The sequence below is a fragment of the Adiantum capillus-veneris genome, chromosome 25, assembly GCF_014529385.1.
Source record: "Adiantum capillus-veneris isolate H3 chromosome 25, ASM1452938v2, whole genome shotgun sequence".
NCBI classification, from domain to species: Eukaryota; Viridiplantae; Streptophyta; class Polypodiopsida; order Polypodiales; family Pteridaceae; genus Adiantum; species Adiantum capillus-veneris.
Window position 1 is genome coordinate 23,822,372 of NC_140955.1, and position 27,875 is coordinate 23,850,246.

General features: G+C 43.6%; 1 protein-coding gene across 2 annotated transcripts in view; it reads left to right on the top strand.

The window, feature by feature from the left end:
• The first annotated feature begins 6,639 nt into the window (after positions 1-6,639).
• The window catches only part of LOC147424576 (putative protein phosphatase 2C 4), a 43,447-nt gene continuing 22,211 nt past the window's right edge, over positions 6,640-27,875 (top strand). Inside the window, exons 1-3 of one of the 2 annotated variants that reach the window (XM_086500635.1) lie at positions 6,640-9,103; positions 9,272-9,385; positions 9,642-9,783. In XM_086500635.1, the coding sequence (XP_086356761.1) occupies positions 7,085-9,103; positions 9,272-9,385; positions 9,642-9,650 (2,142 nt within the window). In that variant the 5' untranslated portion in view covers positions 6,640-7,084 and the 3' untranslated portion in view covers positions 9,651-9,783. Of the gene's footprint in view, positions 9,104-9,271; positions 9,386-9,636; positions 9,902-27,875 lie in introns of those variants that run through there. The other variant, XM_086500634.1, reaches the window with a different exon arrangement.

The window sequence follows — 27,875 nt, forward strand, 5'->3', positions numbered from 1 at the left end:
TCACACATTCATCAATGAAAATGAACATTTTATCTACAAAATTGTGAAAATAAATTGTTATTGAAAAGAAATTAAAGTTACTCTCTCTCTCTCTCTCCTGACCACCTACCCCCCCCCCCCCCCCCCCCCGGCCTAAAGAGTCTTCCCTTGTCCTTCTCTTTTGATCTCATTATTTTATGATTGGATACCCCAAAGCAAAGAGCACCTTTGAATATGTGGAATTTCATTTAAAAACTTATGCAAATGCCTCGTGCTCTATTTACGAAGGTTCCTCTTTGAGTGGATTTTCATGTTGTATACAACATAAAGAAGTGAAAGACGATAACCGATGGTGTTTAGGAACCAGAAGCACTTCATTCTTGATCTCCATATTTTATGTGGGTGGAAGGTGTACACTAATAAATAGTGTAGTTTATTTTAGTTCTCAAAGGGACTATTGAAGGTTCCTCTTTGAGTGGCTTTTCATGTTGTATACAACATAGAGAAGTGAAAGGAAGAAGATAATTGATGGTGTTTAGGAACTAGAAACACTTCATGCTTGATCTCCATATTTTATGTGGGTGTAAGGTGTACACTAATAAATAGTATAGTTTATTGGGAAAATCATGAAACCAAAAGATTAGTGAAGAACATGTTAATGAACCTGGGGTATCAAGGGCATGGGGGCAAGTCGTTAGGAGTGGCTCCCTAGATAGTTGATGTAAGTTTGGTCTCTGGATGGTGCCATAGCTCGGCACAAGCATGGCAAGTTCTTGTAATTTTTTGAGATGATGAATATAATTCACTCACAATTGTAAGTTTTGCAAAAATAAAATAAAATAGTGTAGTTTATTTAAGTTCTCAAAGGGACTTTTCCTTTTGCCGAAATGCACTTACACTCTTGGTCTATGGTCTAGAGAGTTTGAACTAAATCAAACACACCCCAAATAGTGTGGTTTATGAGAACTAAGGATCCAAACTCCAATGTAAAGTGGATGACTTCATGTCCATTGACCCCTCGATTTCATAAGGGCACGCTCACAATTGTGGAGACAAGATACTTGGCAAGAGGGTTTTAGAAGTGTGAGAGGATCACCATAATCCCCAAGAAAGATGAAGCTCTCAATAGTGCATGGTGGATCTTGGGTTACTTTTGAGATTCTTTGCATGTTGTCTTTTGTGTCAACAACAACTTTGTAGAGCAAAAAAGATAATGACTTCTAGCTTCGAAGTCAAAACTTTCGTACCCTTTCCTTTATAAATATAAATATATATATATATATGTGAGTCATGTAAAGGATTGCTAAAAAGGCAAGAGCTCTTTCTCTTTCTCTCTCTCTCTCTCTCTCTCTCTCTCCCCTTTTTCTCCTTTTATGTTAACAAAAAGCTTGCATTTTTTTTTATTGAGAAAGCTTTGATTTTTTCAATCCCATAGAAGGACAAGGGATGCTATTCCAACGGAATGGGTTCTCTTGAGGCCTGAAGTGACTTGTGGATGCATATGCGAGTCTCACACATTGTCTCACAAATAGTTTCCCATATGCCTTCCAAAGCACTCACTGGTGAATAAGCATTTCTTTGACAAGTTCCAAACTAAAAGAGGACTTTTATTATATCTTGTAAGAAATGGGTGCTCTTATGTAAGGAACCAACTTGTACACATTAGCCTACCACATTGAATTCCCAAACCTTTTGTGGTAGTTTTTTGTAATTGCGCTCTTTTTATAATATAAATCTGCTCTCGCTCTTTATGAAAAAAAAAAAGCCCAAAAAATTTACCATAGTGCATTTAGTTCACAACAAATTCATTAAATTGGTTCAAGACAAACATGATGAAGGGGCAATTGAATGGTATTAATTAAGCATGGTAGTGGTTAAAATGAGGAAAATGAATGGTATAAAGCCAACAAGTCAAGAAGCCAACAATGTAACCACAATATATCAAAGAGAGTTTTAAGTAGGAAGAAGCCTTGCCTTTTGTATTTTTTCAAGAGATGCAAAAGTCATTCAAGTCCTTGTCTAGCAAAGTGTGATGTGACCTTTCTTGGCATGCTTGCAACAACAAAATACTAAAATAGTGCTATTTGTAATGGTACTTTTGCATAGTGGGAAGAAAAAAATCTTGAGTTTGAAGCTTTATGGTAGCATATAGAAAAAGTGTTTTACAAAGGATATGATGGTTGTTGCAGGATTGAAAGTGAATAGTGGCAACTGATTAAGAGAAAATGTATAAGAATATTTGCAGTCCTATCTCCACACTTGAGAACATGAAAGGAGACCAAGTCAAATTTTGATAAGATGGGTGTCAGACAAATGAGGACTCTTAAAGTAGTGTTTTGCTAGTTCTCTTTCTTTCCATTAAAAAAAAGTATAAAATTACAACACACACACCCAACCCCCACCCCCACTCTTAAGGTGAGGTGAGTCTTCCCGCTCCGATAATTCTTAAGAAAAAAAAACTATTAAAGTTAGTTTTATATCTAGTGTTTGCAAAAAATTGGTGTCTTTTGTATTTTGAACTGGTTAGAATTGCAAAGTCTTGGCTAGATTTTGAGCTTACTAGTTGCAAACCAGCAAAATTTCACAAGTTTTAGTGTAAATATCAAATTTTTAAAATGAGTTTTAGTGTAAATATTGACAAATGCTTCAAATTTTGACTTTTTTTTGTGTGCAATTCTCACTCAATTGAGTGAGTTGAAATAAAAGTGGAAAGGGTTTTAAAAGTTCTCTTATTCTCTTTGTTAAAAAAAAAAAGGTTTTTGGCAAGTGCTATTTATATCGAATCAAGTCCATGGTTGATGAGAGGTAACTTGGTACGACGCGTCCAAAATTTCTTATTATTCACTCTTCAAAGGACATCGATGTGATTTTGGTGAACGATTATAGACTCGTCAAAGGTGCCAATGAATATCTAAGAATCACATGCTCTTCATTAAAGCAATAAGAAAATATGGTGAAAAGTTTATTTGAAACTGAGTGGGGTGCAAGGAAAGGAAGAAGAGCTTAGTGAAGGAAGTAGTGGGGAGTCTCAAAAAGCCTAATGCCTCATCACCAAGCTGGCAAGCTCCCATATCTCCATGCCTAAATGAAGTGGAAACACCAAAAGAGTGTCATAAGAATATGCACCTTTGTCCTTTTCCTTGTAGTGACAAGAAGAAAGTTGGGCTTTTACAAGGGATATACTTATCAATCTACTCCATTAAAAAAATAGCTTTTTATGTACTTGGGTTAAAGTTTGGGAAATTGGCATGAATGAACAATGCAAGGTGGTACAAAACTTTAGCGTGAGGGTCAAAAGGGTCCTTTTTTTTGGGGAGCTTATCATGGGTGAAAAAGGAACACACACTTTCTTGTAACAACAAGATTGCTCGAACAATGGATTCCCAAGGCCCTTTTTCACCACAAATCTTGACATCACCCTTTCAAGCCCATAAGCCCACATTTAGAAGCAATAAGGTGACAAAAATCAATCTTATAGCTCTCAAGAAGCCTTTGTCAACCTGACTTGGCATATGCTCCCTTTGGAGTTGTTTGTGGAAAAATCTTCTCGCATAGCTATTTTGGCGATTCTATTTTTTTTTAATCGACTAAGAGTAACTAGTGCAACAAGCATAACTAGAAAGAGTGCTTTGTTCAAAGATGGGAATTAGAGTAGACTAGTTACTCTACCTGTATGGTCCAAAGCTTTCATTGGTGATTTCTCTTTCTTCTATGTTTTCGCATCACACTCACAGTCTAGCAAACAAAATGTTTTGTTTGACTCAAATAACTCTTATTGATATCGCAAAAAACAAGCTATACAACACTTGGAGGTCAACACCTTGCTATCTCAGGTTTTTGATGACCTGTTTGGTAACAAAGAAGTTGAAACTTCAATAGACAACAATGACCTTTTTTTGATGACGTGCTTGGCAACAAATGAGATGAAACTTCAATAGACAACGACGGCAAGCTACGAGCATAAAGTATCTTTTCTTTTAGTTTTGGTGAAAGAGTCCATTTTATTAGCTAAGATTCCTTCATGGCTAGTCCGATCTTTCTTTGCCAGATCACATAGTCTACCAAACGAAGCTGTAATTGCATTTTTACTTTTGAAATTGCTTGTTTTCAAATCACCTTATGCATAAATCCTTCTTGAACCATTCAACTGTTGTTGCCACTTCAACCAATCCAACGCTACACTATGACAAGGTGAGCAAGAGCATTTCCTCGCTTATGCTAGTATATGGTATGCCATCCTTCTGTTTGGGTGAGAATTCTTGTACCACTACCCATCCCAACACCTCACGACCCATCCCAACACCTTGTCATACCAAAAATTGTAGAAAGACTACTTTTTCCAACTTTTGTGATTCATATCACTTTTCAAAACCTTGAAATCATAAACATGTACATAAATGACACACATCCTTGATGACATATTAACATATGGTAGTGTTTTCCACTTGAACGAAGGAAATTGCACTTAGATCCAACCAAACAATGGCCACCCTCATTCCTTCAGAAATAATGAACGTCCACACACTTTATGAACATGAAACACAACCTATCCTTGGAGCTCTAGATCTTGCAAGAGGAAGCGAATGTGCAACCATGTCGCCAAATTTCATTTGCTATACAAGATGTGTCAAGCGTTTCATATGTTGTTTTTCCTTACAGGTGTGAACGAGAAGGCTGTGGAAAGATGGGAGAGTGCTTAGTGACTCTACCTAGTCTAAATGGAGCCTACCTGAATCCAAGATGGAGACGTTTAAGTTTACAATTTCGTCATACAACATTGTGAAAGACTAGCATTTGTAATGTTTCGAACATTTCAAACTTTACATAAGATCGAAAGCTTCTATCGAAGTAAAATAAGACATTTCAACGCATATGAAGAACAAATCAAACAAATTTTTAATCAAACTCGAGTATATCACAAAAGGGTAACACAATTGATGAAGAATTTTTCACGAGTTACAAATTTTCCAATGGGATTTTTGTCTTGTTTTGTTCAGAAATCTAGAAGTTTTCAAATTTACTAGAGAAAATTTTGACCATGGCACTTCTACAATACAAATTTTTGATACACATATGAAACAAAGCTTCAAAGGTTTTTATCAAAACACAAAAAGTTATCACAACTAGTATGCAGGCGTTGTCTCTGGTGATGATCCCTCTCTCTCTCTCTCTCTCTCTCTCTCACAATCTCATTGTTCCACACAAGGCACATTGAGCTAAAGAGTCGGATGCAAGAGAGAGAGACACACGTGACAAGAGAAAACCAAAATTCCTTGCCCCTTTGTATATAGATTGCCAAAGATAAAGTGATCGCATTGATTTCTTCATTAAAATTAAGGGGACCCCCCCCCCCCCCCCCCCCCCCCCCCCCCCAAAAAAAAAAAAACCCCCAAAATCTTCTTTCCCTTTACCATGTGGTTGGAAAAGGGTCAAGGGATAAGGAAAAAGACTCACCTAAAAGCTTGACTTTATGACTTTGGTTGTTATTACCGGAGGGCATTAAAACAACCAAAACCCATTTGAGTCTCGAAAGTCTTGTGCAAACTTTGAAGTTGGGAAAAATCAAAGGAGGGGTTGAGAAGTTGAGAGAGCCTTGAATTGGGGTATGTTGACCTTCTAATGTGAAAAGGTTGCTAATAATAAGGAAGGGGTAGATAGGGAGGCAAGCCTCCTTTAAGTCTAAAAGTCACACCTCTCTCTCACAATCACCCCCCTCAAAACTCCTTCATGATAAGAGTGGATTCACATGCAAGAAGGTAGGGTAGCTCAACAATGTTGGAGACAAGTTCCAACCTATAGAAAATGAGTGCCAAGATTAGGAAAAAAAAAAGTGTAGAGATGGGAGTTCCCTAACTTTTTTTCTTTCGGCAAAGTTTAAAATTGAAGCGAGGGTTAGGCTCGTGTCACAAAAGGGCGATGGACATATCCTACGTGGTGCAGAGTGATCGGCGACCATTTTGAGCAGAAAAATTTGTGTCCTCCATTGAAATCACACAAGGCGGCCACACTTCCAAAAAATTATGACGAAAAGCTTGATGCTGATTGGCTCCTCTGCAAGATGGGCGAGGGTGGGCAACTCAGACCCCTCGGACACCAAACCCATCAGCGCGATCGTCGCCCTGGCTTCCACCTTACCAAGCAAGAGGATTGTCCACCGTCCTATGTGACAGGCGACGTGCAAGGCGAAAGAGGAGATTAGTCCAACTCAATAGCGTATATGGGTGTTCGGATGTATCTGATAGAGGCCTTAGCTATCGTTAGGTAGCATAGTCAACTCCATTTAGCCCTAATGCCTCCTCCTCCAAGAACAAAACTTACTCGATGTGTGCATATACGCAAACACACGTCTCTCTCCGGGTACACTTCCTTGAAGTATCTTCTCAAGTTCTCACGAGAGATGATAGCATTTCAATCTCTCTCTCTCTCTTCAAATGCATTTTGAGGGAGAAGGCCAGTCTGTGCAGTGTGAGGTCTGTTCAAGTTGACAAACTCGCCCTTCTTTTTCTCTCGCTCCCGTCACGCCTTTCAAGTTTGCTACGACTTTGGTCGCCCTCGGGTGGGCTCCAGCGTCCGCTTAAACGAGCACACGCGCACAACGCGGTCTCCCACTCCGCTCCCCCCCCCCCCCCCCCCCCCCCCCCCCCCCCCCCCACACACACAACACATCACATACTGCGTCCCGCTGCGTCTCTCCTCGCGGCGCGATCAAGGAGAAGCTCTTGGGGAGAGACTCCCGCGCAAAGAAACACGCCCACGCTCGAGGTATTTTCCTGCTTTCCTCCTTGCGCGACACACTCTCTCTCTCTCTCTCTCTCTCTCTCTCTCTCTCTCTCTCACACACACACACACACACACACACACACACACACACACACACACTCTCCGACGCGCGCGCACACCAGCACGATATCAGAAAGCTGATGGTAGATGATGACGATTCCACTCTTCCACTTACTTCTTGAGTGCCGATCCCGCACAGTTTCTGCTTTGTGCCCAAGTATCACACGCAAGGCGTACCGTTTCTTGCCTCTGCTCTCTCGCTCGATGCAGTAGCCCTCCCTCTCTTTGCAGCTAGCAGGGAAGGCTTCTGTCTCCACGATGTGCAATGGGGAATGTGGTGGGCTGCTTTGTCCCGGCTGCACATGATCGTGACCAAGGACCTGCCCCCTTTGTGAATTCAGCGCTTGATGAAGGCCTTGGGCACTCTTTCTGCTATGTGCGACCTTCTTCAGAGGCAATTAACCTTTCCCCTTCTCACTCGGACAGGTATGCTTCTGAGCTCCACAGCTCCTCTTTTCGATCTCACAGAACGGCAAGCGAATCAGTAGCTTTCAGGACAATATCTGGTGCATCTGTAAGTGCCAATACCTCCACCCCCCACACAATACTCAGTCACGAACAACTTCACTCCTTTGCAAATGTTCCGGATGATCGGCATGCTGCGTTTGAAAGCTCTGGCTCCTTTGTGTCGATACCTCTCCAACCTGTTCCAAGAGGGGTCACTTTCTCAGGCCCCATTTCCTCTACCTTCTCGGGGCCTATGTCTGCCCCACTTGAGCGTGTTTTCAGGTCGGGCCCACTCGAGCTCAGCCACATGTCAGGTCCCATTGATCTGGACCATACCCATTTCTCAGCTCCTTTGGCAGGGCCATACAATTCCAAGCGCTTACAAAGAAGACGGAATCTCTCTCGCCTTTTTAATGCATTTGGAAAGCCTGTAAAAGGGGCTCTTTCTAAGACTATCACTTCAACACTAGCTCGGACCCACAGATCCCTTGTTGTCCCTGTTCGACAATTTGTGTGGCGACGTGTTCGAAATGGAGGCAAAGAAGCTGCTATTATATATGACTCTGGCTCTGAGCTTAGGTATGCTTCCTCAGAAGCTGATCCTTTAGACAATCACAACCTTCAGTGGGCGCAAGGCAAGGCGGGGGAGGACAGAGTCCACGTTGTTGTGTCAGAAGATCATGGTTGGCTGTTTGTTGGCATTTATGACGGTTTTAATGGGCCGGATGCCCCTGACTTTCTCATGAGGAATCTTTATACAGCAGTGTATAGAGAGCTACAAGGGCTCTTGTGGGATGCAAAAGGTGATTCTGAGCAAGGTAAGCTATCAGATGATCATGATGAGGATGGGCATCATGTGATCCAGAGATTGGAGAATGGTGGCTTGAATACACATTCAGTTAAGAATGTCTCTCCTAGTAGGGATACCAGTATCTGCTCTAATCAGGGCAATCTTACGCGCTCGCGTACCTTGAAGGAGTATTTAGAGAGTACAGATTCAGATGTTGAAGATTCGACATGTGATTCTGGTATGAAGCATGAAGGCCGTTCCTTGTCTATGCCACTTCTGAGTAGAGAAGTTGTATCCTGTTCTCGCAACCCTGACAATGGAGAACAGAGCCAAGCTGTTAATATTACCAATGAAAGGGCAAATGATTCTGCAGGTGATGCAGAGGATGGCCCTGGAAATGGGGCGGTGAAATTCAGTGACAATGTAGGAGCCTCAAATTATCATGTCTTGGAGACAACTCCCAGTACTTTGACTGGCAGGAGATTTCCATTGCCCAGCTTGGGACATAAACAGATGAAAAAGAAAGAAAGTCACAGGAAGTTTCTTCCTCAAAGAGACGACTTATCATGTGACTTCGTTAAATCAGGGACGGAACATTGTACAAAAGATGGGGCTAACCTTTGGAAGCAGGGTGCAGATGATCATGATAATGTACTGAAAGCTTTGTCTCGAGCTCTTCAAGAGACAGAAGAAGCATATCTAAATATGGCAGATCTTGCCTTGGAGGACAACCCGGAGCTACTGCTGATGGGTTCTTGCATTTTAGTTGCTCTGGTGAAAGAGAAGGATGTGTATATACTGAATGTAGGTGATAGCCGAGCCATTGTTGCACAAGAACTAGATCCAGAGTGCTCTTTTCATCCTCACGGTAACACTGGTGTTACAAAGATAAATGGATTCAAAGATGCTGCTATACGAAATGACCTGGAATGCATATCAGAAGACAGTGAATTTTTGAGACTTACAACAGATTTGGGTCCTCCCACCTCAAGTGCTTCGTTGTTTGCGCTGCAGCTTTCTCAGGACCATAGCACAAGCATTGAAGAGGTACAAGTTGTGTTATTTGGATGTTCTTTTATCTGAAGGTTGATATAGAACTCTCTCTTTTCTGTCACTTGAAAGTCAATGTAGAACAAGTTTTAAGCATAGATATATTGATTGCTGTCTTAAATTTTGTGTTGATATTGACTATTTATGGTTGGCCCTTTTTCTCAGGAAGTTCAGCGAATAAAGCTAGAGCACCCCAATGACAACATGTGCATTTTTAATGACCGTGTGAAGGGGAGACTGAAAGTGACACGGGCTTTTGGTGCTGGTTTTTTGAAGAAGGTATCTATGCCAGACACTGGCACTTACCATTTTGGTCTTGATCATTTAAAAGAAATGAATATGTCATGGCTGTGATGTGAACTTTTGCATTCATTGGGAGCGGGTTTCACTCCCTTATATACAAATATCTATGCTTTTTTGCATTAGGTTTCTTGTCCCTGTCAAGTATTTTAGGCCTGATATGTTTGGGAACTTGCTGGACACCCATATTTAAGTTTCAGTTGACTTGACACTCCTCTTTTTAAATGCAGCCCAGGTGGAATAATGCTGTGCTGAAAATGTTCCAGATCGATTATGTTGGTTCTGATCCATATGTCACCTGTGCACCTGCCTTGCGTCATCACAGGCTTGGTCCCAATGATCGCTTTCTTGTATTGTCCTCTGATGGTTTATATCAATATTTCAGCAATAAAGAAGTAGTTTGTCACGTAGAATGGTTCATGCAAAAGTTTCCTGAGGGTGATCCTGCGCAACATTTGATAGAAGAGCTATTGTTTCGAGCTGCTAAAAAAGCTGGTAAATGACCTTTTCTACTGCTCTCCATCTATCCCACTGATCTTATAAGTATCATATCTGCTGTAAATTGCTTTAGAGTATCCATGCGTAATGGTGTGCCATCTTGGTTTCCAGTCATCAGGTACAAGCTATTTTGAATGTCTGGTTGCAAGGTCTGCATAGACTTGTGTTCCTCTGCCCCGCTGAGGGTCTCTAGCATTTGCATGATTCATAGTTGAAGCTGTATGTGTAGGTTCTTTGCGAGAGAGTTCAATCAGTTTTTGATATGTAGGTGAGTCAGCTGGCTTTTTATGTTTATTGACTCCCAAGTCTAATGCCCTTTTAGACAAAAAGAGGGGTTTGCCTACCCTCACAGTGCCTCAGCTATTGGTTCTCTCTCTCTCTCTCTCTCTCTCTCTCTCTCTCTCTCTCTCTCTCTCTCTCTCACACACACACACACACACACACACACACACACACACACTTTTTATGTAAATCTGCTTTTGATTAATTTTACAAGTGGGAAACCTCAAAGCGAGGAAAACACTCGAAAAAGATCAAATACAAAGGGAGGAACACAGAAGTGTTTTGTGATATGAAAGTGCTAAAAGCAAACAGAGAAGAGTTGCAAGATTTCCAGGGATATGTCCCTAGTGTCAACGGCAAAATGTAACGATTGCCTTAGCGAAATCTTGAACGAGGGAAAAGGATCCGCCTCATACTGATGAAACATGTGCAAATTGCGTTGGCGCCACAAAGACCATAGCGACCAGAATCTGACCCATGTCAAGAAGATCGCAAATCGTTGAAGGGAAGGCGAAAGAATGCCAAAAACCCAAAATCGTTTGTGGAAAACTGCTGAGGGAAAACGAGGTGCATACAAGGAGAGACGCGGTTCAGGAAAGCCCTGGCAAAGCGACAATCCCAAAGCAGATGCTTGACAATCTCATCAGCAGCCGAGCAACTGACACAACGAGAATAGCTGATGTGACGCGTCGCAAGGAGGGTGCCAACAGGAAGAACTCCCAGCAAACAGCGCCAAAGAAAGAGACGCTCCTTAAGAGGCAAGCGGGACTTCCAAATTGCAGTAAGAACCTTTCTCCACCATTGATCAGATTTGTGTAAAGACCAAAGCGCATTACAGTGATGAGCAAGCCAAGAGTCTTGCATAAGGGAAGTATAGAGAACGTCTCATAAATTTCAATCCTGCATACAACATCCACTGGCCAACGGCGGAATGGGGAGGAAAAGGGCATATGCTCCAGCACACTCCAAATCTGACGATAATGCAGGCCCAACCCAAAGCGTGTTGCTGCCTCTGAGAGAAAGTGAGCAAATTCCCAGTTGAATTCACCATATCATCCACCGTACGTATGCCTCGACCTGAGAGGAAGTAAGCTTGGCGAGGCGAGCGATCAACTAGAGTAAGATTGAACACCCTACTCCAGTGAATGCTTTCCAAACGCAATGAATTTCCATCTGTTTGCTGCCTGCCATGAAAAGAGAGATATCCGTAACAACTTTCCAAGCAGAAAGCAAACTAGAGGTGATCGAGCAACCAGGAATATGACTGCCAAACACAATCTTCCAAAGGGAAGTCTGCCAATGACCAAAGGTGGGAGTGATAACATGCTGACATAGATCTGCAATCGTAATTGTCCACGGTTGAGACTGTTGTGCCAAAGTAGGCATAACATAGCCTTCCTTGCCAATGCGTGGCGGCGGAGGTCCAAAATATTCAGCTCCCCAAAACGCTTGGGAGTGCAAAGTTTCTCCATTGCTAATAACAGATGGAGGCCTTTCTTATGCGAACTAGTGCACCATGTAACAAACTTGGACATGCCAAGTCAAGATTCTACCGCGACACAACAGAGATTCACTTCAAAACAATTCACAAAGATGACACGGCCCGGCGTAGTTCCGTGCCCAGAGGTATTGGCCCCAAAGATTGGCGCCCCTTTCGGTATTTCTTTTTATCTTAATCTGTGTTCAAAGTACAAAGAGGGCCCACGGGTGCTCACTCTCAGACTCTGCACTAAGTAATGAGCCCCAAAGGCCACATATAAAGATTACATAGGGTTGCTAAAAGCAGAGCCCCCAAAAGCTTCAAACTCCAAAAGGAATAAGTTTCCAAAAGCAACTGGTCGTCCGAAACTGCCAAAAGCTGTCAGCGTAATTTCCAGCCAGTCCATATTGCAGTCATCGCGAATTGCTGAGATACGTATAGTCAGTGTTATTTGCGGAATTCCGTACGTTAGCCACGTCAGTAGCCGCTTGCTTTATTTATTTTGTGTCCTCGGGGTCCCCTCGTCACTTGGCCATAAGTTGGAACAACTTTTAGGGTTGCCACGTCACTAGTTTGTGGCATACCCCCTTCTTGAAAGAATTTTAATCGCCCTCAATTACACCTGCATTACAGACAGAGGCCATGAACTGTCTTAGTAGACACTGACTGTTAGTACCGACGCACTAGACACAACACATCTAGCACTTGTACAAATCGACAGTCACATCACCGGACATCACATGACATCACATGACAAATCACATTCAAATTCATTCCATGATTAATCGGCAACATATTTAGTAATCGCATTTAGATCCATTCGGAACCTCACAGTTGCCCGATTAACTAATCCTTATTGCAATCATGTCGATAGAGATTTATGAGACCGAAATGCTACAGTCATTTCGTCTTTAGTTCTTGCACTTAAACAAGTCAAGTACAAATCAATCAGTTTCATTATCATTTTTGGGAATTCTAGTTCTGAAAGTCATACAGCAGAATACTGTCAGCCCAGGAGTATCCCTGAAACCCAAAGGGACATCAGCGACCCTATTTCAAAAATTAGGGTAATCTGTTGACAAAGGAGCGGAGTGACTTCCCTCTTGTGCATGCCCGCTGCATTAGATTCACCCATGTTGAAATCGGGGTTCTATCGGAGTAGACTATGCTAAACCGAATGCTTGAAGGTAAAGTTCCAAAATATCTGCTAGGTCCTCCTCCTCCATCCATTTCGCATCCAATGCAGGATAGTTTTTGAATTTAACCAAGAACTGCCTGATCACTCTACCTTTAATCTTTCTATCCTTGTGTAACCGGCCCGAAGGGCGGTAGGCGTTGGCTTTCACCCGAAATTCTTTACTTTATACACACACACAGAGCACTTTGCAAAGAGAACCTGCGATGGGAGTTAACACTTGAATACACACACGGCTCGGAAGCTAGAATGCTCCGAGCAGACGCCGACAACCTGTAGGCCCCAAAATTGGCGCCCCTTTCGGTATTTCTTTATTCTTTAGAAGGGTAAATTACAAGGTAAGGTCCTGGGAATCCTTTGACTGTATCCCACTAGATACCATTTGATTTGGCCAAATTTCGGCAGCATAACAGCCCCAAAACTTGCGCGAAACCAATTCCCCCGATGGAACTCGTTTGCATTGTCGTATACCCTCTGATTCCTGTCCAAAAACAGTAAATTCAGCACGCTGTATTTACTGGTTTTTGCCCTGTTTTCAGCCCCAAACAGTCCCCTAACTGTCCTCTGCCAGTGGGGCACGATTCCCAATGGTCCTGGCGTCCGTACGGCTGAAAAACAGTGAATTTACAGCGCATACACAGCGCTGATTTTGCACCTGTACGGTGAGGTTATGACCCTCACCAGTGCCTGCTTTGGAGCAGCAGTTAGCTACCCCTGTTCCTGCTCAAGGAGGCTCTTGCCTCAGCACAAAAGCATGAACCCACACAACTGTACATCAGTCAAATGAGTAGCCCTCTTGTGGGGCATCACATAACTGCACGTAGGGGAGAGAGAGAGCAGTGTGTAGTGTGCAGGGCATCACTCCTAGCACCACACTGTACATGAGAGGGAAAGGAAGCACTCCATAGCTCTTAACCTGTGACAAAAGCTGAAATGAGGCCTCTCCCAGCATAAAAATCAGCGCCCATTTTTCTGCAAGAGGAAAGTTCACGAAAATGTGACACTTGGCGCATTTTCAAGCATTTTCCCGTTTCGGGTTCGCCGCTTAAAAATATCCCAACCGACGCATCAGTTGACTTCGCGGCAGAGTTATAAAATGTTCCCCTAGTCATACCGGAGGTAATGACGTGAACACATTTCATGGCCCGAAATAGCAGTTCCCTAAATTTTAGGAGATGCTTCCGTTGGGCTCCCACTGGTCTTCTGACCATCTATCCTCATTGGGACCGCATCCAAAAGTGCAATGTGCCCAACTGTCGGATACTTTTTGTTGGTAGTCCCACCTTGACTTTACGCCTTAATTGAGTTTACTTCCTAGTATCCACCAACTTGCTAAGTGCGACGGGGGGACCTATATGATCTTGCTCTGAGCCTAGACATCCTCTTACCATACGAATTCCAGTGCCGACCACTTCCCGTCTGCGGGTGAATCTACCGTTCACATTGGCCATACAATGTCCGACCGTTTGCTACTTCAAAAAGAGGGTCTTAAACAAATAAAATAAACCCCATTGGAAAGAAACCAACAACCAAGGTTAGCAGCTGCCACATCTCTGTGACATGGTTAATAATTGCCACGTCCTCGTGACATACCCCCCTCTTGAAATCGCAAACGTCCTCGATTGCATTCCATAAATACACGCCACTGATGATCTTGTGCTATCAACACTCTTTTATCATCGCATGTATCCGCAAGAAAGGTCGTAACATACATAGATACAAATGACTTAATGAGGCCTTCATACTTTTGCCATTTCTATCTATGGCACTGAATTCATATGTACATTTGATGTACTAGCTCTATCATTACCCCTCCTTTGCACACGTTGGGTTGGGGCATAAGTAGGCTGTAACCCAAAGGCTTCAAGGTAAAGCTGCAATACATTTGGTGACTCTGACAATTCATGCTCTTCCATCCACTTTGCATCCATAGGTGGATAGTTCTTGAACTTCACCAAATAACGTCTTGCAACTTGTCCTTTAACTTTTCTGTCCTTATGTGCCAAAACTTGCTCAGGTACCAGGATCTCATCAAGTTCCTCAACTTCTGGCTGATCCTCAACTGGCATATCTTCTGGCACATCACCCACGAAGGGTCTTAGAAGACTCACGTGAAACGCATTATGAATCTTCCACGCATCAGGCAATTTCAGCCTGTAAGCCACATCGTTGATCTTGTCAAGCACTTGAAAAGGCCCATAGTAACGCATGCTGAGCTTAGGAAACAGCCGTTCCTTGCCCTTCATCTTCTTTAACCTTGCCTTTTCGAACCTTAAGAGAACCCAATCACGAGGTGATAGTAGCAATTCACGACGGTGACGATCAGCAGCCTTTTTCTGTTTTGCCTGAGTCTTCTCCAAGGCAACTTTAATCTTCTTATACATCTCATCCATGTTCTCAACATATTGATCTGCCTCAAAGATCTTGTCCTTTGTGTGCAAAATGGGAGGAACCTTTTTGCCGCCTTCAACAATTTCAAAAGGTGCTTTGCCAGTAGACGAATGCACCGTATTATTGTACGCATACTCAAGCATAGGCAAATACTGTTCCCACTTGCCCTTATTATCTGACACATAGCATTTCAGCAGATCTAAGACAGTAGAATTGGCCTCTTCTGACTGTCCATCAGTTTGTGGATGAAACGAAGACGAGAACTTGAGTGTAGTACCCATGTTCTCAAACAATCCTCTCCAGAACAAACTGGTCATGCGAGGATCACGATCACTGATAATCGATTGTGGCATACCATGGTACTTAAACACATTGTACATGAACAAGCGTGCCATCTGATCAGATTTTATCTTCTTCCTGACAGGGATAAAATGGGCTTGCTTGCTGAACCTGCAGATAATGGTCCATATACCATCATTCCCTGTTGGCGTCCTTGGAAGATCAAAGATAAAGTCCATAGCAATGCTTTCCCATGGCTTATCCGGAATCGGCAATGGTTGTAACAACCCTGGTGCCTTTTGCCTGTCAAACTTGACCTTTTGGCAAACTATGCATGCTCGCACAAAGGCATCCACATCTCTCCTCAAGGTAGGCCAATAGAAGAACGTCTCTACCGCTTTAACTGTTGCATCAATGCCACGATGCCTTGCATACGGTGGGACATGACTCTCTTCCATGACCTTATGTCGCAATGGCCTAGTGACACAAAGTCTGCCATGCATCATCATAAAACCATCTCTGAGGAGGTAGTGCTCATGATGTTACCCCTCTTGTAACTGTTCAAAGATCCTTGCAAAATCTTCATCGGCAGTATACCGTTCCTTCATGTCATCTAACTCATGATGATAAGGAATTGACATAGCTGAAATTTGTGGCTTTCGTGATAACGCATCAGCCACAACATTCTTCTTGCCTTCCACATGCATAATCTGGAAGTGGAACATGGAAAGAATGTTTGCCCATCGCATATGCTTTTCGGATAACTTTGACTGTGTCAAGAAGTATCGCAAGGTCTGATGATCTGTTTGGACAACAAAATCAGCACCTAAGAGGTAGTGCTTCCAGCTAGAAAGCGCATGAATCACGGCCAAGAGCTCTTTCTCATAGACTTGCATAGTCCTCTCTGGCCCTTGCAAAATTCGGCTTTCATAGGCTACTACCCACCCATCTTGCATTAGCACTGCTCCGATGCTACTGCCACACGCGTCACACTGGACCACAAATGACTTCCTAAGATCTGGCAAAACAATAACTGGATCTGAAGTCAACTTTTCCTTTAAGAGACTAAAAGCTGAAATCTCTTTTTGGGTCCATCTGAAAGTGACCTCTTTCTTTTGCAATGCGTGAAGAGGCGATGCTATCTCTGCAAAATTTCTGATAAACCTTCTATAGTAGGAACACAATCCCAAGAAGCTTCTGACATCGTGCACAGTCTTCAAGTCTGGCCATGTCTTGATAGCTTCGACCTTTGCGGGATCCATTCCAACACCATCCTTTGAGACTATGTGGCCGAGAAAGTGGATCTCTTCGAGGAAGAATTCACTTTTCTTAGGATTGACAAGTAACCTGTGATTGCGCAGCTCTTCGAACACAATGGTCAAGTGACGCCTATGCTCCTCTTCATTCTTCGAATACACAATCATGTCATCGAAGAATGTTCCAACAAACTGTTGATGCGAGCGGAAAATCCGGTCCATCATTCTGTTGAACGTGGCAGGAGCATTTGTTAGCCCAAACGGCATCACTAGAAACTCATAAAGACCAAATGTCGTTCTAAACGCAGTCTTGTGCACATCCTCTGGGCTTATACGAATCTGATGGTACCCACTCTTAAGGTCTATCCTGCTGAAAATTGCAGCACCCTCTAAACGATCGAGAATATCATCAATACGAGGAATAGGAAACCTATTCTTGATGGTATTCTTATTCAACGCACGGTAATCAATACACATGCGCCATGAGCCATCCTTCTTCTGCACTAGGAGCACTGGGGAGCAAAAGGGTGAAGAACTAGGCTGAATCAGCCCCTTCTCTAATAACTCCTCAACGTGGCCCATAATCTCTTTCTGCTGTGCCGCACTAACCTTGTAGGGAGGTCTATTTGGTGGGCTACACCCTGGCACCAAATCTATCCGATGGTCCTCAGGTCTCTCTGGCGGCAATTGCGACGGTAATGAATCAGAAAAACAGTCACTAAACTTTTGCAAAAATGTTGACCTTTCTTTATCTAACACAGATAAATTTGACTGATCATTATCTGAGACATCACGTGCAAAAATCAGGTACACAGAAAGATGATTCTTTATTGCAGAAGTGATAGCAGAAGCAGATACAATAGGGACTGACTCTCCTCTAAGCTTTACATCCAAGATGTGAGTTTTGCCCCTATGTTGTACAGTGATCTTTTTGTTGTAGGTATCCAAGACTCCATGCACTCGGAACATCCACGGGATCCCCAACAAGGCGTCACAACCTTCCAGCGGCATGATGTAAAACTCTTCAGTGTCCACATACGACTGAATATGCAGACGCAGTTTTCCAATGATGGGAGTAACACACTCTGAGTGGCCAGGACATGCCAACCCTGCCTTTGCGGTGTACCCCATCTCTTCAGCTCTGATGCCCAGCTTCATAGCTAACTCTGGTGAGATAAAGTTGGCTTTGGCACCTGGATCAAAGAAAATGAGTGCCGTCTGATCCCTAACTTTACCCCATGCCCTGCATAACTCACTGGCATCTGTGCTGGGCCTGTCACCCACCATGTCTGGCACTAAACCTGCCGTGGGTTTAGGCTTCTTGCCTTTCTGGTCTTCTTTATCCTCTGAGTCAGCTGGCCTTTTCCTTTGTGGACAATTGATAGAAATATGACAGGCTGCTCGCATATAAAGCATTTGTTCTCAGCCATTAGGACCTTCTTTTCCTCGAGCGACTTGCGCACAAAAGGCTTCCTTTCTGTTTCTTTGCCTGCGCTCCAGAAGTCCCAGCTGAATCCTTGTCTTTGGTGGCCTGTTCTGACCCCTGTGACGCATCAGGAGCCGTTTTCACAAAGGGCTTCTTCGCTGAATTTTTCTTTTGCTGCCCTCCTTTATCACTGCTCGGAAATCCACTGTCCTCTCCTTTCAACAGGGCAAGACCGGTGTTCGCAACTTCCATAAGCTGAGTAAGGGTAGCCACTCTGTTCTTTGTACAGTAATCACGAAGCCCTTTAGGCAGCCCACAACAATACTTCTCTATCTGCTCTGTCAGTGGCACAAATCTGTAGGAGGTCACTGAGAGTAACGCTTTACAAAACCTCCTATTGTACTCTAGCAAGCTCTTGCACGAAGCTGAAGTAAGCTGGTGCCAATCTGTCAGGACATCGGCTTCAAATTCATTTGATAGCCAAGCAGATGCAAACATTTGCTTGAAGTAAACCCAAGTGGCGGGTGCGTGTCCTTGCATTAACAACGTCGTCCACCATGTAAGCGCATTGTCCTTTAAGAAAGTGGCAGCTTTCTTGACCTTCGAGGCCTCTGTAAAATTCCCTCCCGCATAAGCTGTATCAAACTGCTGGAGGAAAGTGAGTGCCTTGGTCTTGTCCTCGAAACCACTGAAGGTACTGAACTTTACTGCTTCACCACCTTCTTTGTAAGCCTTCGGCTTCTCTAGTGCCCCCAAGTTGTCATACGGAATGGTCTGCAACATGGGCACTGTACTAGGCATGATCGGCACGCCTTGGCCATTCACATTTTGCGTAAGAGGTGCGATATCTGGCTGCTTGTGGCACCCCAAACTGGCCGTGGTTGCGGTGGAAACCTTGCTGCATGCCGATAGTACCATACATGGGGTTTGGCATGATGCATACCCTCGAACACTGTTCCTGGCATGTACGGCTGACTTCCAGACGCATAACCAGCCATACTTTGGAACACTGATCCACCCCCGAAATACCCAGGATGTACCGTGGGTGGTGGAAAAATTGAGTGCATAGCCTGGTATCCAACTCATTGTCCATTCAAGACAGCATGCTGGCTCTGAAAGGTGGCGGGCTGAACTGGCATAACCTGTGGAATAGGCGTTCTAGCCACCTGTTCAAGCACGGGAAGAACCTGCTTTGGAGCCCTCGACTCCGCAACATGCGAGCGTTCCCTTTCCTCCTGCGCCTCATGAAGTACCTGGGCTAGAGCTTCAACAAGCTCCGTACGCGGCGTAGGTTGCCTATTTTGCTGTTGCAGTGGTGGCGCTTGCAAGAATTCCATAAACCAGCTGCGAAAAGACATTCACCGCGGCAACTAACTGAGTCTTAAACGCATCATCCTCAAGTTGCCCTGTCATAAAGCCCTGTACTACTGGAGGGACATTCACGTTGACAGGAAGTACAGACTGACGTGGCCGTGAGCTCTCGCCAATCTCAAAAACCATAGGAATCTCCTGCCTGTCCTTTGAAGAGGAACCCCCTTCCATAATTCCCTTCCCCTTGTCGGCCATAGTGTAATCCCCGCGTTCTTGCACTGTGTGTCTTTACCCTGAACAATCCAGGCTCACTCTTTGAGGAAAAAGTGATTGATGTCCCGGCAACGGAACCATGTAACCGGCCCGAAGGGCGGTAGGCGTTGGCTTTCACCCGAAATTCTTTACTTTATACACACACACAGAGCACTTTGCAAAGAGAACCTGCGACGGGAGTTAACACTTGAATACACACACGGCTCGGAAGCTAGAATGCTCCGAGCAGACGCCGACAACCTATAGGCCCCAAAATTGGCGCCCCTTTCGGTATTTCTTTATTCTTTAGAAGGGTAAATTACAAGGTAAGGTCCTGGGAATCCTTTGACTGTATCCCACTAGATACCATTTGATTTGGCCAAATTTCGGCAGCATAACAGCCCCAAAACTTGCGCGAAACCAATTCCCCTGATGGAACTCGCTTGCACTGTCGTATACCCTCTGATTCCTGTCCAAAAACAGTAAATTCAGCACGCTGTTTTTACTGGTTTTTGCCCTGTTTTCAGCCCCAAACAGTCCCCTAACTGTCCTCTGCCAGTGGGGCACGATTCCCAATGGTCCTGGCGTCCGTACGGCTGAAAAACAGTGAATTTACAGCGCATACACAGCGCTGATTTTGCACCTGTACGGTGAGGTTATGACCCTCACCAGTGCCTGCTTTGGAGCAGCAGTTAGCTACCCCTGTTCCTGCTCAAGGAGGCTCTTGCCTCAGCACAAAAGCATGAACCTACACAACTGTACATCAGTCAAATGAGTAGCCCTCTTGTGGGGCATCACATAACTGCACGTAGGGGAGAGAGAGAGCAGTGTGTAGTGTGCAGGGTATCACTCCTAGCACCACACTGTACATGAGAGGGAAAGGAAGCACTCCATAGCTCTTAACCTATGACAAAAGCTGAAATGAGGCCTCTCCCAGCATAAAAATCAGCGCCCATTTTTCTGCAAGAGGAAAGTTCACGAAAATGTGACACTTGGCGCATTTTCAAGCATTTTCCCGTTTCGGGTTCGCCGCTTAAAAATATCCCAACCGACGCGTCAGTTGACTTCGCGGCAGAGTTATAAAATGTTCCCCTAGTCATACCAGAGGTAATGACGCGAACACATTTCACGGCCCGAAATAGCAGCTCCCTAAATTTTAGGAGATGCTTCCGTTGGGCTCCCACTGGTCTTCTGACCATCTATCCTCATTGGGACCGCATCCAAAAGTGCAATGTGGCCCAACTGTCGGATACTTTTTGTTGGTAGTCCCACCTTGACTTTACGCCTTAATTGAGTTCACTTCCTAGTATCCACCAACTTGCTAAGTGCGACGGGGGGACCTATATGATCTTGCTCTGAGCCTAGACATCCTCTTACCATACGAATTCCAGTGCCGACCACTTCCCGTCTGCGGGTGAATCTACCGTTCACATTGGCCATTTAATGTCCGACCGTTTGCTACTTCAAAAAGAGGGTCTTAAACAAATAAAATAAACCCCATTGGAAAGAAACCAACAACCAAGGTTAGCAGTTGCCACATCTCTGTGACATGGTTAATAACTGCCACATCCTCGTGACACCTTGTGTGCCCATATCTATTCTGGAACGAGTATCTCCTCGCTTTCCTCCACTATGGGTTGCTCATCTGGCTCCCCATCATCACACATCGCCTTTAAAAGGCTTCAAGAGACTCACATGAAAAGCATTGTGAATCTTCCAAGTATCGGGCAGCTTCAGTGCTAGGTGCAGCGGAATGAAAGTTGTACTTTGCTCAAGATGAGTGCTCCGAGCTGTGCTCAAGGTTCCTTTTACTTATGGTAGGGAGAGCCTTCCGTTCTTAATGAGAGAGTGCAGTGAATACGAACAAAGTGAATGGACAGTGTGCGTGAAGGTGCATGAGACTGAGAGATAGAGAGAGAAGAGAATACGACACCAGAGACGTAAAACCCTCCTCCGAAGGCCCCACTCTCGTTGGCGAGAGTGGTCTACTATTGATTGCACAATCTGGTACAAAAGTGGTTGGATGCAAAACTGTTGCAAGTCTAATGGCTATGTCGATGTCGACAGTTGACGACGGACCGAGTGTGGCTGAAAACTGAGTGTTCCAACAACCTGTGTATTGCTGTCCAAAAACGCCAAGGAGGCTGAAATCTGCTGATGCAAAAACGTAGCCCGCTATAGCATGAAAATGCTGCTTTATTGCTGTAATTCAGTGCTTTTCTGCTGCCTTGAAACCGCTGATTTACCGGTCTTTTGAGACTTCCAAAAACGCTTATGTTGCTGGTCTAAAACGCTGATTTGCTGAGGCTATGGCGATGAGGCTAATGGCTGAAAATGCTAGGGGGAGTGTGGTGTAGGTCGCGGGTCTTGCTCGGGGAAATCGCCACCAAGAAGGGGGAGTCTTGCTTGAGAGAAAGAGGGGGAACCTGCTGCGCTTGGCCTGTGTTCTCCTTGCTCTTCTGCCAAATAGTGCTAGCCTAGGTTTGCTTATATATTATCTTACCCAATTTGCCCTACTCAGTTCCCAACGAAAGTCACTTAAAATAATAAGTGAAAAATGTCAAAAATAGGAAAAATAGGTTTAATGCACTGGAAAATGCTCCTGATGGATTCTGATGGTAATGCTGTGTGCAACCAGAGTATATGCATCTACTCTAAGTGCCTGGGCATGCATGGTTTGCGAACAGACTCACAAAAGTGCCAGAACACTTCCTAAGCTAGACTGACTGGATTGACTGAACCCTTGTCATGCTGTAGCTTGTCTAGGGACACAAAGGGTTGGATGTGTCACATGACATCCCCTCCTTTTTAAAGTGAGGTACTTGTACCGAGCTGCACGGCTTCCTTGTAGTCTGCCAACAACTCTGGATAATCTTTGAAAAACTCTTCGTCGACCCACATCGCTTCGTGGGTTCCTCGATGCTTGAACTTCAAGAAATATTGTCTCACTTGCTTCTTCGAACCATGTCAAAACCGATGCAACAACACTTGCTCCGGCTCCATGACTTTAGCTTCATCTATGATCACCGGTTCTTCTTCTTCCGAAATGTCCTTTGGAGGCGTTCCCTGAAACACTTTCAACCAAGAAACATGGAAAACGTTGTGCATTGACCATGAGTTAGGCAACTGCAATTTCATTGAAACCTCATTTATCTTTTTAATGACTGGAAATGGACCATACATTCGAAAAGACAACTTGGGACACTTCTTTCCAACTTGCTTAAGACGTTGCTTCAACCCAAATACCCTTGTCAATGCAACCGAAGTTTGCCAATGACAAATGTAATGGCTATGTCCTGTGCGGGTGCCGCTAGAACTGCCTCTGTTGGTTGTTCCATCCTATCAGGTGTAATCTTGAGCCGCGCCGCCAATTCAGGGGAAATGAAGTTTGCCTTGGCTCCTCCATCAAAGAAAATCAAGGCTTCTTGATCTTTCACTTTGCTCCAAGCTTGCCAAAGTTCTGCACTTTCATCAATCATGCTTGGGTCAGTACCCATGCAATCTGAACCAGTCCTGCTTTCATCTTGCCTTTTCTGTCACGTTCCTCTGTTGCTATGGAACTCTCTAGCCTGTCTTCATGTTGTTCTTGTTGTGTCTTTTTGGGGCACTTCACGGAGACATGCCCAAGTTCCCCGCATCCAAAACACTTCCCTTCTTTGATATAATTGGCTCTCTCTCGAAGAGTGAGCCGGTGTCGTGTATTCTTGTCTTTCTTTTCTTGGAAACTCTTTCTCTTTCTACTTTCATTCTGAGAGGTCTTTTGGGTTTTTTGAATCAAGATCTCATCAGCGGGGTAGGTCAAATTTCCCGAATGTATTGCAAAACGCCGTTTCACATGACACATCAATTCTTGAATAGAACACGACTTTTGTTCCAGGCAGTAGTCTTGGATCTCTGTAGGGAGTTCGCAGCAAAACCGCTCAATTTGTTCCTTAAAAGAGACCTTCTTAAATGAAGAGGTTGGTAGAAAAGAGTTCCAAAATTTCTCGCAATATTTGTCCAAAGAATCTCTCTCGGTCATCCGAAGATTGTTCCAAGCGGTTCGTATATCTCGTTCGTACTCCTGAGTCAGCCAAGAAGAAACAAGGTCGTCTATAGTAGACGAGGGCACTGCCTCCAATTAAAAATTGGAATTGGTGGTCAAAAATGTTATTAAACTTGAGGCGCGAGAAATTATATAGATGTAATCTATGCTTGACAGCAGTTTGGAGAAACACTAAACTTTAATCAGTCAAGGTGATTGGATTAGAGAATGCTTGCAGTTGTGAATTATAAGTAAGTATGTAATATTTTTTATGATTTTCCCAAAAAACAAGCAGTAATGAACCACATAAAATTTGGTATAGAAAAACAATAAATTGTGACCATGAAAAATAACCGAATATGATGTAGTGCGTATTGTTGTAGGCTTGTAATTCTGGTATGTATTAGGGTCTTGCTCTCAAGAACTTTGTATCACTCTGTTTTTTTTAAATTATCTTTTATTAACTTTCGACTGCAACTTATTTCCTCGAAATTTGTTTGGAACAGTAAGAGGATTTGTTTTTTCTTGCTATAATTTCTTCATTCAAATAAGGAAATGAGAGGGCAACGAATTGATTCTTCAAAGTCTGACATCAATATAGACAAGAGACAAAAGCACAATTCCTTAATTCCTAAAATAAGCTATTAAATGAAATGGGACCCCAAGCAATGTCAAAACATAGTCAAAGATACGGTATACAAACTTATGACTAAAATAACAGTCTTTTATATATGTGTATGTGTACCCATCTATGTGTGTGTGTCTATTTGAATGTTGTACATAGTGTATTGGATAGAGTACATAATAAGCACCAAAAGAAATCAAAGAGATGGCACCTTAAAGTGAATGACTGTACCCGGTCTATCAGACATCGTCAGACAACAAGCAACATACAATCTGTTGCATACCCTCGTTCAGGAAAATTCATCTGGAAGGGCTAGCCGTGGTTGAAACTTTGCATCAAAGATAGCCGCCAACTCATAATATTTGACATAGTCACAGTTCATAACAGACTTCAAATATTTTGTCCCCATGTAAAACCAGCTTAGGAATTCCAAAGGATATTATGTAGGTTGTAAAACTACCTGATATGAAACACATAGAATCACAACGGTAATTTACAACTCAAATCGAAGTAGAAGTTTTTTCCCGCTTTGCTACTTTTGAGTATTGACCCAATGATCGCCAAAACCTCCTCACATGTAGCAATACTAAGTCTGTCTTTTCACCTACAAAAGCCCACCCCCACCCTTACAACCATCCACGATAGTGAAATTCATGGTATAAGCCATTTGAAAGGAGCAAATAACAAACAAAGGACAATAGCTTAAGCCACGAGGTATAGGCTCAAGGTTGAATCTTTGGCATTGTTTGTATTTGACCCAAAACCGATTTATCTAGCCACAATTAGGTTGAATGTAGCTCTCCAGAGAGCCTAGTCAAAGCTTGAGAGCAAGTCATGACTATTATGAGCTATTGACTTTGATGGACAATTCTAATCAAGAGGCAATAGGGGTCCCTACTCGCAATGCACAATATCAATGATTTATATGCTATGAAAGAATTCCACACTATTTGAAAACATAAGCAACAAGCTATTGAGCTCTTATATGCATAATCTGTAGAAAAGCTTCGAAGCAAGCAACGTTGCTAAGCTAAGGTAGTCATCTCTTTGAGTAAAGTGCACTACTTGCAGCACGCTATGAGAATGCATGCCATGTTAGGATTTGTGTGTAATATACCACACTACACATTTTTTTAAATCGAAAAGAGCCATTTGCACATAACATGAGGGAATATAGTAGGCCAAGAAGGGAAGATCTGCCTCTTTTGAGGGCATTGAAATGACTTCTCCTTGACAATGGCTCCTTTTGCACCAGCATCCCTTGTGTATGTTCCGAGGTTTTTACGTTAGTAGATATCTGTTAATAGAGCAGGTGGGGAGAAAAGTGAGGGTTATGTTGATATTTGTGTATGAGAGAGGCATATTAAATTGCCACAGTCACGAGCAACAAGTTGTTGACCAACAATTTCAATGCTTAATTGGAGGCAGTGCCCTCATCTACTGTAGACGACCTTGTTTAAAATTGAAGTCGCCTAATTATTAGAAAAGGATAAGAGAACACAAGGTGCCAAGGATCATGTGCCGGCACCAAGGGAGGTCATAAAAGATGGCATAACCGAAGATGACAGTAGTGCCGTTTTCAAAGCTGTCCAAAGTTAAGAAGAAGCTAGAAGAAGAGACGAAGAAGAGAATTTTAACGTCGTAGGAAACTATCCCAAGAGACTTAAAGATCTATCCGCAGACGAGGGGAGTTGAACTCAAGACCTAAGAATTGGGCTGAGTCCAAGCTAGTCTAACCGAAAGTGGGTGACAGCAGCTAAGCCACAGCCTGTCATAGCAGAGGAAAAAGAAGATCTCTCGAGTATCTTAGTAGCAAAGATACCAGAGTGGGATCAGATACTTGATGAAGAGAAAACCTTTTTCAGGAAAAGGAAGTTCCCTAAGCTAGCAAAGGAGAAGAGTTAGTGGATTTGAACCTTGGCACCACCGAGATTCTATACCAGTTAAGTTAAACACTTCGAAGGGGAATTTAGAACACAATTGGAGAATTGCTACAGATTTCAAAAGTGTTTTTGCTTGGTCATATACGGACATTAAGGGTTTGAAGCCTTCATTTTCTTTGTACCAAATTGTGCTGACCATGGATGCTAAGCCTATTTGGCAGCAGCGTTAAAGATGATGAGGATGATGAAGACGAAGACAAACAGCAGTAACCAGAGACAAGAACGGTAGGCCAGGCTTCTTATGTGCAGATTGCTGAAACCAAACAACCAGAAAAGAACGAACATCATTGAACCTGGCAACAATGAAACATGGTCAATTATTATCAAAGACACCCTGGCCGTATGCGTGAAACCAGAGTCATCTGCATTGAGAAGAAAAACATAGACAACGAAATTCATGTTTTGCCAACGATGACTGCTTCAAGTTGTTCCAAGGCATTCAAAAATGTGCGGTTGTTGGTTGCAATTGGAATGCACCGAGAGACTCTTACTTCAATTCCTATAGGTTGTCAAATTCATGTTCTGTGTTACCCATGCCTGTGCCGCATTTTTGTTCATTGTTGTAGCGAGTCATCGCTTCATATGTAGTTGCTCGGACGTCACTGATGCGGTTGGATTAGCCATCAGGTTATTGAGATCTCAAAGAGTATGCAATGATCATTAAGATCCTGTTGAGGTGTTGTTGAGAACTTCGTGTACTCCAGGCTCGACATCTTGACAATAGTTCAAGCAGGAGAATTAGGCGACGGGCTGTCCGGCAAGGTTGTCTTCGGTGACTCGGTGAACAACGGATTTGAGAGATGCATCACCGACGGGTTGGCGAGGGTGGGGTGGAGAAGGGTGACGACATGCGAGTGAGGTTAAGACGTGGCAATGCTTGCCCGAACTCTTGGTAAATGAACTGTAGATCCGAGTCCTGTTTGTGCAGCCTCAGGGGTTGGCCTCACCCTTAAAGGTGCGCGCACTAGGGGCTTCATCCTACGCCATATGAGAGCATAATCATCAACGATAGTCAGCAGAGCAGATACGCCATAGAGATGGCACAATATGTACTTGAACATGATGGGCAGGTGAGGGTATCAACAGTAGCTGGTGGTTATGCCGTTGAGTGTTGTGGCATTTGCAGGAGCAACGCAGTCAACATCCGAATCCCGATAGGGCTTGTCATGTAACGGGCCTCAACACCAGTCATCGGCATGTAGAAACATCATCTATTCAGCAAGCAACAAAGATGAGCTGGCTATATAGTCAATGGAAGCCTCGACGTGCCTTGATTTTGCGAGAACAACACAACAGATTGTTGAGAGGATTTGGTGAACAGATGGTTGTGGGTATGAACTCCAGACGGTGCACCCACTGAGCAAGCGAAGCACGATGCATGTTGACCCCATGCTGGAGTGGTTGAAGTAGGATTGCACGAGGAGTTTCCCAACCAAGGGGAAACTTGAAATTCTCCCGGTTTTTTGGTCAAAATTTATAGCTTTTGCCGATAATTACAACAAAAAAT